We start from the raw sequence: 14,670 nt of genomic DNA, 5'->3' as shown, positions 1-14,670 counted from the left end.
TCACGGAAAGTGAGTGACATTTGGTGACTTCACATGTGTGAAACATACACTCCTGACTCAAAGTGAGCAAGTTTAACTTCAGCTGTGTCCAGACAGGAAGCGAGAAGCAGCAGCCTGGTTAACCCTCCGTATCCCAGTGGCATTCCATTTGCATGAGAATTCCTAAATTTGCCTAAAGAACTACAGAAAAGCGTCCATGTTTTCATTTAGAAAGAAAAAATAGCTCTTTCAGTTTTCATCATGTCTTTCTCATTATCTCTTTCTCATCCTCTTCATCTTCCTCCTCCACCACTGCTCTCATCTTCCTCATCTCCACCTCATCCTCTTCCTCCTCACCTGAAGCGTCATCTCCAGAGCCGAAGTCAGAGATTTAACCTAAGACAATATGCAGATTAGACACATGACCTTCCGGCTTCTATACCGCAGACAAAGAATTGGCTATAACAACAATAGCTGGTTCTAAGCTCATGTTATTCCAGCTAATGTTGGACTGGAGTTTCCTAAAAATCATACGTTCCCTCTGATAAACAGTTTCACTGCTTTAAGAGTTTGTTAGATCCAAAGTTAGATCCGTGTCTAACTTTCATGACAAGGACGGATTTCGCGTCACCGACTCATCGACCCAATTTGTACTCCTGGAGAGGTGGATGCTTCACCGCCTCCTACTGATGCTGGCGAGAGCATTTGAGCTGACCTGGGCACCATAAAATATTTAACGTACACATATCAGTTTTTATTCCCAATTTATTGTTAAATAAATTATACACAATATATTTTGTACAATATATTTAAATTCATAACCAGTAGAAGAAACTCAACCACTATGAGGTGCAGAGTTTCCACAACTTCAAGGAGGTAGATACGAACAAGCAGCTGGCAATACCAAACAGCTGAAGCAACCACCAGTGAGAGTGCAGGGCAGTGCTGGACACGTGACAGCGTGGTGAATGGAACAGATGGTTAGCTAAACAACCGGCACCTGAAATGTCTGCGAGCACCCAGAAGCCACAAGCGAATCGCTCCCCATGTGGATACTCCTTAGTGCTAACGTCAGGATTCATCTCAGAGGAAATGTGCAAGTACAGCTGAGGCTGAAGTACTCCCAGATGTTACATCAACACACGCAAAAAAGTCAATAGTTTTTGACCCGTGAAACATGGCACCACAAAGCCCAGGATGTGTAGCCTGTGGGACCTGCTTGGACCATTAGCCTTTCTTTAATAAACTTTGTCTCTTGAGAGACTTAAAGAGACTCTGTGGATCCTGAGCGATCAGCCAAAAGTATCAGGAGACTAGCTTTTAGTAGCCTCGAGTCCACTCGCACAGCATAGGAACATAAATACTGAAGAACTGGTGACATTTGGAGAATGACGGCAGAACATGACCAGTAAAACATTAGCTAAAGAGATGTGAGAACTGATGTTTTTAGAACACTTGTAAAATTTTCTATATCGATTATTTTATTTACTTCTTTCCAGAATATGACATTTTCTTCATTATAACCATTAATGCCAACCTCACACTGGTCAAAAAACACTTACATTACCATTCCCTATTAAATCGATTAGCTTGTTTATGTACTGGTTTCACACGAGCCAATTAAACAGTAAATACACTGACATTCACAGTATATTATACTTTCATTTTGTATATTTAAAGCACTCTAAGTCACACACGCATATGTACAGCACTTTATGTTATGTTTTCACACTTTTATCCATCACACACACTTGACCATGGACTGGAAGAGTGGATGAGCTGCTCCACGTCCACAGCCACCGCCACCCCCGATGTGTAATTATTAAACAGCATATGTAATTTTCAGTCATCGGTTCCTCCTGAAATGTCTCGCCTTTCAAATGCAACACATAAAACAACACTGTCAAACACGCTGCACCTGATTCTGCGATACTGTTATAATGACAGCTTGGACACACACACGAAGTTAGTAAGGAGTAATTGAGATTAGCTTGCTCGCAGGGTAACAAGCGTCTCCCCTCAGGTTTTAGCATGTATTATTAATCTTCCAAAATAAGTTTATTGACAAATAAATTAATAGTTACAAGGCAGACCTCTGAGTTAGTAGGAACCTGGCAGACTGGCACAGCTGCTTCGTGTTACTCTGACATCTGTTAGAAGAAAACATGTGTGACAGCAACACGATGCCACCACGGTAGCAGTTCTCCTTCTCAAACAGGAACTTTAGAACTGAGCACATGGAAACGTTATGTAGGCCTGCGCAGAATAGCCTCGCAGCCATGTTGAAAAGATAACCACGAGCCACGGCGTGCTGCATGCCATCTGTAAACATTAAGACAGAAAGATTGAATGCATGTTATCGTTTTATTACTAGCTAGTAACGTGTTCCTTTAGCTGTCGCTCTCTTCTGTGGAGTAGCTGCATGTGAGGGCTGATATTTGACCTGACAAATATCAAGTTGAGTGATTTCTAGTTTGTTCTCCGTGTGATGATGGTCCCCATGTGCCTGTCAGTCTGCTGAAGGCAGTGATCCTGAACAGATAGTAGCCCCGGTGGTCAGAAAGGCCGGTCTCCTCACCTGCGCCACTGCTGTGCAACATCTGGTTCTCCACCGACGCCATTCAGGAGCCGACCTGAAGCAACCGTGCTAAAAAAAAGAGCATGCACGTTAAGATTTACTGTCCATGTTGTCCAGAAAGTAACACAGTTTGAAACATCCCGAAAGAAGGAGACAGTTAGTTTCTACATATGGTGCTGATTATTTGCTGTAGTGGAAGGAAGATTGAAGCGGTTTCCAATAAGAGACGCCGCTGTCCTCCAGGAAATGACCCAGTCCCCTGCCTCCAGCAGGCCTAACTTCACTGCTGAGACTCGGTAGTAAATATATCAAACTATGTAGCTTGGTTCCAGCCATTCTGTCTGCACCGGGAGGATCTATAAGCACACACATGCACACGGTCGGGCAATAAAACTTCCCACAGACAACTATAGCTACTGCAGTTTGAAGGTCTGCTTTATAACAAGCGGCCATGAAACACTTAAAAAATTAATTTGAATTTACAGCTGTAGAAATTGTTCCTGAACAGGAGGAGAAATCTGATCTGAATGTCAACCAACCGGATGATGAGAAAATACTAAGCTTACAGGCGGGGCAGCGGGGGAGGCAAGCAGAGAGAAAGTTTCGAGACTATATTTCTATCTTTTTGTAAGTGGCTAATAGTGTTTGTGGCTTCCTGGTGGTAAACGATCAGCCTGGAAAGAAATAGATCCATGTGCAAACGCATTTGTGAGCCAGAGACGGCCCAGCAGGGTGACTGAGTTTTAAAATGTACACTGTATGAATAAGTACCTGTGGTGGCAGGTATGACTGCCAAAAGCTTCGACAGAGTGCGTGGCCTGATAAGACGCCTCACTCATCCCCAAATCCTGTCGCCATTAGCATAGTTGCTCCTCTGACTGCAAGCACTGCTAAATCCCTGCCCCAGACGCCCGCTGAGAGCTGCTACCTCTCCGTGTCCTCTTCCCATCCCCGCTAAATGAAAGTAAACTCTGTATTTGACTGGTGCCAAGTGGAGTAAGAGTCTTGCTGCGTTAAGCCCCATTTCATTGCTGTTAAGACGAGCAGCTGTGGATCCTGTGGTCCTCAGCCCCGAGTCAGATCCAACAGGCAAATCCACACAAACATAAACCAATTGGAGAGTTTACCAATTGACAGCATGACTGAAGGAATGACTCAAACTCTTGAATAACTGTTCCACTTGTAAGATGTTTGTGCTGTCAGTCTGTGTGCGTGTAGGCGTGTATGTGTGTGTGCGCGCATGTTTTATCTGCACATTCTACATTACCTGGAGTGGGAAGTGATAACTTGCTGCCAGTCTGGATGTTTTTTACTGTGTTAGCCCGCTAATGTGACTCTTGAAGGTCAGTTGGCTTGTGGCAGTCAGACAGGGAGACACTCTACCGAGGCCGGAAGGGAAAGTTTAGTATGTAAAGCAAGCAAGCAATTTATTTAAATAGCACTTTCAGACCAATCCAGGCTGGAAACAAAGTGCTGTACACTTGACATGGCAAAAAAACCGGTACATTAAATTAAGTTTAAAAATAATAATAATAATAATAAAATTAAATAATAATAATTAAAATGAAATAAAAACAATAAAATCAGTGCATTAGATTAAAGTATAGCAGGAAAATCACGATCAGACTGTGAAAAGCCAAGGAGTAAAAATGGGTTTTAAGTAGTGCTGTCAGCGTTAATCTCGTTAAAATGACGTTAACGGCATAACTGCTCGTTAACCCATTGACGCCATGCAACCCCACGCACGGGGCGATCCGCGATAACTCGCTAACAGAGATTTACCGCGTTAATGAGGTTATGGCTTTAACGTAATCTTAACGAGATTAACGCTGACAGCACTAGTTTTAAAAATGGACAATGAAGGGGCCTCACTAATGTGCAGAGGCAGGTTATTCCAGAGGTTAGGAGCAGCCATAGAGAAGGCCCTGTCCCCTCGGAGCTTCCTCTTGGACCCTGGTACCTCCAGGAGCAGCTCGTCAGCTGACCTGAGAACCCGGGGGTAGGGCTGTGCAATATGACCAAAATCTCATATCCCGATATTAGAATTCTATCGTCCGATAACGATATAAATCACAGAAATGTAACATTTTCTGTAAATTCTGTGAATTTCGGGCAGCTCGACTTGCGGGAAGTGTTTCCAGCTGCGCGTCATGTAGCTGGAGTCGAGTGTTTTAACCAATGCATGAAACTATACATTTTTAGACATAAGTTGTAACGGCGCCGTTTTCTTTGTGAGTATTTATTACACGGCGTGCTGCGGGGAAAAGCCTGTTCTAACGTTTGAGTCTAAGGTATATTTTTTAGCACCTGGCGGCTCTTTTTTACTTCTCATCCGTAAATAATCTGCTCTTTCACGTGATTCAGTTTATTTTGAAAAGTCTCAACAGGATCTTGAGCTTTATTGTGAAAGGTTTATGTGGAACATAAACAAGCGAACACGCGATGGTGTGACCGTCGTTGTTGCTAACCACAACGCATAAAAACAGGCGCTTGTCCGTCTGTAGTGTGGTTATATAAAATATAAGAGAAAGAGAGAACTTTAAGAAATTAATATAGCCACTACAGTGACCATCAAAAAGATGAAAAAAATATTGCCGTAAACAGTTTATTTTGCGATACCACGAAACAAAGATAGCGTAAAATGAAATGATAGACGTTTTTATATCGTCATCCGGTATATATCGTTATATCGAACAGCCTGAACAGGGTGAGTAAGGATGGCAAGACCGTTAAGCATTTAAAAACAAACTTTGGAATTTTAAAATGAGCTCTAAGACATACAAGCCAGGTTTGGAGTAATGTGCTCTCTTTTGCAAGTCCTGGTAAACAAGGCTGAGAGTGCAACTCTCAGGATCACCTCACCGCGTTACCAAAAACATGAAAAATGAATGAAAATAACAGGAACTGCTTTTCAGCTTCCAGCAGTGATCGTTTTGCTGTACGGTGGAACAGCGACGCCCGTCTCTCTCCATCACACTCAAAAGACTTAAGTACACTTCAAGCCACAGTTCTGTTCCTTTGGACTGTAGTGTTGCTTTTCCATTGAACGTTGTTTTGGACATATCTTTCTCTGCCTTATGCTGAATAAAATATATCTGTCGATGCCACTCACCCTAAGAGGCATTCAAATACCTCATCAGCAACCAGATATCAAATAAATGCCCAAACCTTGTTTTGAGCAGTTCTATTTGAGAAAGGTTTCCTTTCTGCCAAACTGCATCTGCAGATTGTATCACTTTAGAGAAGAAGGCGCACAACTACCCATGACCCATGACCAGAGGGTCATGCTTAAGACTGAGGGTGTCGGTCATAGCAGAGCCATAATGTTATCTGCATGCTTATTTTGGCCGCTGAATATCCAAATGTCCTAAATTTAATGTCTGAAGAAGGCCTTTGATCAAACTGTTGCTCTCTCAGTGAAATGCTGATGGTGTGCAGGATGTGGTCTGCAGATACCTGATGTCCCCTCTCTCGCATACTTACACCGGACTCCTCTCAGTCATTAATGTCGGTGTCAGTTCCTCCATTTTTGTTCCTTCACTGCTGTAACTTCTGCTGCACGCTGGATTTTCACTCAGAAAAGCAGCACAATACTGCAGCTATGGCAAGAAAAAACATCGTTGTCCTTTATTTATCCAAGTAAAAGTCTCACTGAGATTCAAATCTCTTTTCTAAGAGAGACCTGGCCAAGAGGGCAATTTGAGAGGTCTCGACCTTCAGCCTGCTGGTGTTTGTAGAAAGTTCATGAGCTGGTTGAGTAAGAAAATAGTTTCGATTGAGCCTGTGTTGACTTTGAATTACCAGGTCAAAAGGTTTGGAGGCATTTCTAAAATAATAACTCCGGCACGTGGGTATCGTACACGTAGATGAGGCTACAAAGAGACACTTGTTGATTGTGCTCTCAGGAAAACCTATGAGGTGATTTGAAGGCTTAACACACATCTTGCAATATAAACGTGAACTCTTTGCACACCCTTAACTCCAACCTTATGTCACAAGCAGCACACAGAAACCGGCTATCGCGCATGTAAACAAAGAAAAGCATCCAGGCTTTGCGTCATTCGAACAACCTGAAGTGCAGAAGGAAAGAGAAGCAGCAGTGTAAATAATTCCTCATGGTCTGCACTACGAGAGACAACAGTGCTGGCTGCCAGCCCCACCGACTCGGAGGCCTTTTGCTGTATTCATCATGCCGAGACGATGCTGAAGCAGCCTGGATGAGATTACGTCTCACTCTCTCGCCCTCTCCGCTGATTTGAGGATGCTTAAACTTTGACCTGTTAAGCAGGGATACACCAAGCCATTGTTTGGTGATTTTGCACTTCTTCGCCACTTAACAATTCTCCCGCTCTGATGTGCTGAAAGGGCTGTAATATTCTGACACAGCAACAGGAAGTGAAGATAAATTATTCAGAAGAGGGGTGACCTGCTGGCTCTTGGCCTACCTGGGCTCTTATCAAGCATGCATTCTCACAGCCGCCTCTCTCGTTAAAATTAGATGCAAACACACACAGATACACACTCTCCAGCTCACATGAGCAAGCACTTGTGCGCCTCGCCTTCTGTGAAAGAAATTAGGAGAGTTCGTGCAGCACAGATGGAAGGTAGAGCTGGGTCAGAGATGGATCGATACTGCGGGACTAACATGGCTGTGGCAGATTTACAGATTAGCCACTTCAGAAGAAACCCATGCTTCAGATCCGTCCTGGCCCTCATCAATATGCAAATGTCAGCTGTTAGCTTCTTAGCCTAACTCTGGTTTAGGAGGCATTTTTCAAGGTTACTGCAAACAGCAGACTAAGAGTGCAAAAAAAGAAGTGTTTGGGAAGTCATGAATACATGCATGGTGTTAGGGTTTTGGACCACGTGTGGACAGCGTGTTGGGGCGTGAAAGCATCAGTGTAACAACTTGATTAAATCATCCATTAATTCAATTTTAGGACTAGAAAAGACTGATAAGCCAAATTTGGGGCCATTTTTCTGTATATATTGGGACAAATGGAAGACACTGTAAAGCTCTTCCTTAATCTCTGTTGCTCTTATGAACTTTAAATGAATAAACAGCATTTCTGTGTGTGTTTGCGTCACATAGCTGCGTGTGCTGTGGCTAAATTATACTCAAAGCAAACACAGGTTACAAATGCAGATGATGTACTCGAGCTAGCAAAAGAATCCACGTTAGGAAGGAGCCGATGTTGCCTTGCTGTTAGCTCTGGATGGAGCTGTGCTGTCTAACTCCATCTCTGTGTCTCCCTCTCCAGGGATGACCTTTTTCGTGTGGAGCTGGACACCACTGCAGGAGATGAGATGTTTTACAACAAGGTAAGCACCTTCTTAGCAGACACGCATGGCAGTTACAGCCTTTTAGGTGCGCACGTCACTTGTCTCCAAGCTGGAAAATGTCATTTTCCACGAGAGAAATGCCAGGGTAAGCCGCAGCATTTATCCGTGTTTCATTTCATTTATAGAAAAGAACGTGGGAGTCAAACAAGAACGACATCCGGATCTGCAGGATGAAGGGCAAACATGAGGTGAGGCGGCGTCTGTCTGTCTTAATCATGCTGCAGAGGCTAAACATCCAACAGATTCAGACTATCTTTAGTCATGTTTGTGTCTTTATTTGCATCCAGTAATTCTCCTTTTAGCTCTGATTTTGTCTCCACTCCCTCCTGGGCAAAGTATCCGGCTCTTGAGCCGATAAATGCTCCGCCGTGTTTTCCAGCTCGACACTGAGCCTGCAGACCTGAGTACTGTGTGTTTGGGGAGGTTTATTCGCTAAAAGCTGCTCGCTGTGCCAGAGAACAGCATCGACCAGAAAAGTGACACTCGGCCGAAACAGTGGACAAGAAAATCAAAAGTACCCACTTAAAGACACAATAAATCTCAGTGGAGCAGCAGAATCAGGTGGCTCGGTCATTTTTAGACGACTCTGTCACGTATAAATCATGTTGATATGATTTGATCACAGCAGCTGAAACGGCTCAATCGCTTTTCCAAACAACAGTAGCTCGTAATCCATAAAATCCGTAAAGGGATGATATTAAAAATGTATTTTATTGCTCTGTATGAACTATAAATGGTTGTAGCTGAAGGAGACTTTGGACATGCCTGGTTGGTGGATAGAAACTTGATTTTATTTTGCATTTTCTCTGTTTTTCACCACTTTTTTTCATATTCTCTGAACTGTTTGTCGTTTCATTTCGTCATTTGCATTTGCGGTAAATTGGAGCGAGTGGTGTCTCTCTGCAGCTTGAGTTGTTTTGCAGCACATGTGAGCTGCACAGTGGCACAAAGTCAGTAAAAAGCTGTTTAAATCAATCAGCTTCCTTTGAAAAATCCTTCAGCAAGGCTTCAGTTACACTGTCTCTGCACACATGTGCACACATGGGCACACGCTTTGCTCTCCTAAATTATGCCACGTTTTACCTTTTTTGCCTGGAGCCTTGGTTTCTCTGTGCCAGTCATCTGATTGTCAGCCCTGCTGGCGCAGCCTTAAGAAGGCGGGCTGTGACCACATATTATTGTCCCTGCTCATCCAAGCCGTCACTCACGAGCAAACGTGCACATCGATCGGGAGAGCACGCAACGTTAAACTCATCCCACCGTCGTGAGTTAGGCCTGCAGTCTGTGTCCTCGGAAAATGCAGGTGGGCGTCAGGAAGCCGAGGCGGTGAGGAGGGATGGGGTAAAATGTCCCTGCAGCCGGCGGCAGCCCACGCCTGAATACCTCTTATATCTCCGGCACACACACTCAGTCCTTGCTGCTGCTGTCTGCCGAACACACAAACATCACGTATTCAGTGTCTGCGTGTGTGGGTGTATGCAGCTGTGATGGTTGTGGTTGACAGGGGAAACATGGGCTCTGTCCCCTCCAGGCACACAAAAAATGACTTATTTAACACAGTGAGAGAACACCTGACATTAAATCTGTGTGAGACATCGCCAGACAGGAGCACAACGGAGAATAGTGGGACAGAGACAAAAAGCTCGGCACAGAGAAAGGAGGGGGCGAGTGTGGGTCCCTGTTGGCCGGCCCTGCGGAGAGCCGTGGGGCTGACTGAGATATGAAAGGTCTTCTTGCCCCTAATGACTGTGCTGCCTGGTAATGCTGTGAGTCACACGGCAATGTGAGGAAGATAAGAACACTGCCAGGTCCTCTCAGTCAGCTCTCTGGGCTCAGATGCATTTGAAAAGACGTGCGTGTGTGCGCGCGTTTGTGTGTCTGTGTGATTGCATCCAATCATGCACTCACTCCCTGACGGTACATCTTATATTTGCTGTTAAAATATGACTTGAACGCAGTTATTTTTGTTTCAGTAATTACACTGAAAACAGTACAATGAACATTTTTAATTAACCTCTGACAGTATTAACAAAGATGCAACATTTTGAAGGTTTTTCTTTTTGAACATATTACATATTCTGTTTCTGTTTTCTGCCAGAATAAGTACAATTATTATAATCACTCGTATTTAAAATGCATTTTAAAAAAATTCTGTAATTTTTTTAACCATGCAGAGGCTGCTTTACTGCCTAAGTAATGATATGAAGACATAGCAAAACCACTAACCAAACACGAAATAATTTGTGGCAAACCAAGAGCTTGATAAAGAGAATAGCAGCAGTATTTTTACAGTAAATGCAAACATTCATCCATAATATTTTCTTCCACTTATCTAGATCAGTGTCTTAAGGGGTCAGAGCCCATCCCAGCTGTCATAGAGAGACAGGCTGAGTGTATCCTGTACAGGTCACCAGGGCTAACACCTGCAGCCAAATTAGAATCACCAGTTTACCTAACTCCATGCATGTCTGTGGGAGTACCTGAAGAAAAGCCTTGCAGACACAGGAGAACATGCAAACTCCTGATAGAAAAGCCCCAGACTGGATTTGAACCAAGGAGGTGACGGTGCTAACCACTGCACCTGCATGGCGTCCACCTGAGAGATCATTTATTGATAAAGTATCTCCATGTGAATTAGCATCGTTAAATACTGTGAAGTCCTGTACACACTGTGTGAGTTTGGGCTGTCCCAGACAGAAGACGACTAAGAATCATGATGACATCTTCAGCATCACAGTGAAAGCGGTTCAGATCGGACAGATTTGATGGTCTTTGCAACCAAAATTCCCACCGTGTCACCGTGTTTGACTCTGTGTCTGTCGCTTTGACGCAGAAAAAGGAAAGTCTAGTTGTGTTGGGGTAGCAAAAGCTGTTTACCGTTGTGTCCTTCAGCTGTTGAAACCACGCCGGTCGAGGAGGAGGAACGTGGAAGCAAATAGTGCAGGAGTAACGGCGGTGTGTTGTAGCCCATCATTTACAGCATTAAACCTGATGTCCTACCACAGTATATCGATGCCTTTGGATTGCAATAAAACTAATATTTACTGCTGAACTTGCACAGTGGTCACATGAACATGAATTCTTTTAGAAACTATTCTCACAGAGTCCACATCCTACGTCAGGGGTGGGCAATTCCTAACCTGCATGTCAAAATACGGAGAAATAAACAGATCTTTACATGTAAACGTGCAGAATGGAGTCCCTGTAAAGAGCCAAAGTGGGAACACGTTTTCTGGAGTGCATTTGATAAAATAGATAAATGGATAAATGGAAGTCTTTCCCAGGAAGTCCTCCAGCCACAGCGGAAACCCAAATTATTGGCTCACAGTCATCAGACTATAGCTGCTGGACTATTAAACTTGAGTAAATAATTACAGCTGGTGTGCAATTGTGTGTTTTCTGCTTCATTCATTATGACTTTATTGAGCTGAAGGGCTGCTTGGAAAATTTGGGGATTTTTAGATTCTGCAAGGCGGCTTTTGAGCTCAGACAATTATGTTATTTAAAATGCACATATGATGCCACGATGATGATAAAATGTGCATCACAGTATCAATATGATCTTGTTATATCGGTCTCTGCAGTGTTTACTGAAGCACTTTTGCACTTGATTGCATCAGACCGCTGCGGGCGCGTTTCTTACCCCCTGTTGCCGTTTTGATTATCATGCTGGAGGTCAAGGAGGATGCCTGAATATTTAACAAAAGAAGAGCCATTTCATGCATTAATGCATGGACACGGTGCAGAGGTTTGGGTAAACATGGATGAGGGATCATCAGCAACACTGTAAATCCTGTACATTTATACACGCCGTACTTTAAAGTCTCTCTCTGCTGCACCTTCCCTCCACCTCACATTTCATTCTCTTTGTCTCTGTGGCTGCAGAGGCAGATAGAAGAGCGCGGTGCTGGAGGACTGTTGCTGCACCTTTGCTGGCAGCACGACAGGCCTTCTACACTAGATGTCATGCCTCTTATTCACGAGTGCTGTCGTGCTATCCAACAGCACACATTGTTGGCTTAGTTTGGTTCAGTGTGAACAACCACAGGCAGCATAACGAGGAGGTCTTCTCACCGCCGTTACGGTGCGAAAGGACCTTTTGTTTCTCACCTACCCGTCCACAAGCACAATCAGGACTCTGTTGTTTTACGTGCCTCCCTTATCCTCTCCCCCACACTGGTTCCCCTCCTCTCCTCCACTTCACCTCCTGAAAATGTCCCGTTCTGCTCGGGGGGACGGTTGTGTCAGATGTGATACATTCGCCACCTCATAATTGGTTTTGTAATTAAATGTTTCTGCTTGGTTGATTGCAAAGGACATAGTATCTCCCTAATTAGGCTGAAAATTCAATATCCTAATCCTTTCACCTTTTTTTCTTTTCCCGTGTTGACCAAGCTGCTGTCGATGAATGCAACAGTCGGCCTTGTTGTCACTCACTGCATATTCTACCCACATTAGATTTTCCTTTGTCCGCGCTTTCCGCTGTCTCTTTATCTCGCTCGTATTTGCCCTTTTGATTGTCTCTCGCTGCCATTCGCTCTCCTTATTTCCCTCTTTCCTTTCTCTCCTCACAAAAGCAAATCGCACGAGAGAGAGAGAGAGAGCACGATGCTGGGGGTGAGACGCTCCCCAGAGGTGGCTCTGTGCCAGCGTATCAGGCTGTGGCAGCATGGGCATGTAGACGCAAACAAAGGCAATACTATATAGTAGATGCTTAAAGAGCGGCCAGGCATCATTATAAGCAGCACTTAGCAAGATTGTTTGATCAATATTGTGTTAATCGTGCTCTCAGAGGAGCTCTGGGTTTGCAGTCGTCCGACTGTTTCTGTGGAGAATCATCACAAGATGTGGTTTTATTGCTTTTTCTCAGCTTAAAACGCTCCAGGTGGAGTCATCGTCATCTTTTTTTCCCAACTGGCCAGTGTCTCGTGTTTCTGTGTATTTTGATTGTACTCAGCGTCCCAGGCCCCACACGCTGCTGTGGACTGCACTCGAGCTCATCACCAAACGTAGGACTTTTTAGGGTCAAAGACTGTGAATATGAAGAAAAGAAGGGTTCGTGGTGCCTTTGGTTTTCATGATGTTTGCAGCATACAGAATCACATTTAATTAGAATTAATCTGGTTTACGTGATCGTTTACTCAGCAGGTCTGCAGCTGGAGAGCTGTGCAAAGGTGATCCAGGTTAAGTGCTACGGTCAAAGATTGAAAAATGTGTGTGTGTGTGTGTGTGTGTGCTCGGACGACCCGGCGAGCTGTAGGTTTTTACCAAGTTTCGGCTCGCTCTCTGCTCATTTATTCTTGTATCTCTATCATCTCACTTCTTCGTCCTGCTTGTGCGTGCTGTTTGTTTGTGGCCTGTGGTGTGTTCAGTCAGAATTACCATCAAACGCTAAAGAAGGGCTTCAGAGGGATGCGGATTAGCTTTAACATGCTGAGTAAGACCGCAGCACTCTGAACAGCACAGTGGTGCTAATTTGGTAACGCTGTTAATTTATCCTCCGCCCACATGCACACAAACATATACACACACTTTGTTCCTGCCACGAAGAGTCACTCTGTTTCCAGTCAGAATCGTGCATCGGGGATTTTTCTGGAAATGACAGACCTGTTGTTAATGAGTGGGGAAGAGGGTTCGCCAAGGCTTTGTGTGCGTGTGTGTGTGAGTGTATTGTGTATACAGTATATGTGTGTGGGTGAGTTCTGGCTCAATGGCGGCTCTTGGCAGAGCAGTGCTCTCTTCTCCCTGGTTGCTAACATCAGGGGACCAGCCAGGCATGTAATGGAAACTTTGGAGATTTAGAGGAGCAGCTTGCTAAATACGACCCCCTGATGTACTGCCTTAGATGGCTCCCATTGTACAAAACATTACTAAACCGGGTCATCGTGATAACTTATTATATTTTATGGGACTATGAAAACTGCTGTGGTTGCTCCTAAAACAGGAAAATGAGCAGAATATTTTACGACCCTTACCTGTTTTGTATTTTGGTTCGAGCAAAGATAGGAATCTTTATTGTAGCTGGAGGTAAAACACCTTGTTCTTGAAGTTTGGAGTAAAGAGTGATCGTTAGGGAAAAAAACTCTGAGCTGAGGTTTATGCTGAGTGAAAAGGTTGTTATCATCGAAGACTGAGGGCTGAGTTCTGGACAATAGATGAAAAGCACATGCTGAAGGTGGAGCCTCCTCGGTTTTAATGGTGCTTGTTGTTGTGTTGCTGTGGATTCTCTGTGCGTGATTGCTTACAATTATTTTAAAGCTGGTGGATGTGCATATTTCTGTGTCTCTGAGGAAGAGGTTAGCTGTGCAGTGGGAAATGCACTTGCTCTGTCATCGTCTGCAGCGTACAGCTAGCCCGGCTAACATCTGCCTCAAGAGCGAGGAACTGATTAAACCCTGCTGTCTGCCAGCATCTAGTTGATATAAATGTACATTTGCATATGCAAACATGTGCAAACACTTGTGCAGCATCTCTTGGTAGCTTTCCACACTCTCTTTTTTTCTCATTCCTCTGTAAATTTATCCCTTCATTGACAATTACGTCCATATTTGCACCGAGGCGTGTGCTCCTGTGTAACTCATCTGTGCTGCAGATTAATTTTTCAGAGCACAGGCAGCTCTGCCGCTGTCAGTAAGAGGAGCAGGAGAAGGAGGAGGAAGAGGAGGAGGAGGGCTGCAGTCGTCTGGGTCTCGGGAAGGCTTGCCAGCCAGCACAGGTGGCGTTTTGCCTGGATTCTACCCAGGGAGAGGGGATGCACAGAAAAGGGGAGG

General features: G+C 44.3%; 1 protein-coding gene across 4 annotated transcripts in view; it reads left to right on the top strand.

Annotated features, from left to right (window-relative positions):
- The window catches only part of sema6bb (sema domain, transmembrane domain (TM), and cytoplasmic domain, (semaphorin) 6Bb), a 130,142-nt gene that overhangs the window by 58,025 nt on the left and 57,447 nt on the right, over positions 1-14,670 (top strand). For all 4 annotated transcript variants that reach the window (XM_005727051.1, XM_005727052.1, XM_005727050.1 and 1 more), the window contains exons 4-5: positions 7,819-7,879; positions 8,026-8,088. In XM_005727051.1, coding sequence (XP_005727108.1) covers positions 7,819-7,879; positions 8,026-8,088 — 124 coding nt within the window. The remainder of the gene's footprint in view (positions 1-7,818; positions 7,880-8,025; positions 8,089-14,670) is intronic.

Source organism: Pundamilia nyererei, unplaced genomic scaffold (assembly GCF_000239375.1).
Source record: "Pundamilia nyererei isolate P.nyererei 1_Seehausen unplaced genomic scaffold, PunNye1.0 scaffold00023, whole genome shotgun sequence".
Taxonomy (NCBI): domain Eukaryota; kingdom Metazoa; phylum Chordata; class Actinopteri; order Cichliformes; family Cichlidae; genus Pundamilia; species Pundamilia nyererei.
Note: the sequence above shows the minus strand (reverse complement) of the source record. Positions and strands in the feature narration are given on the sequence as shown.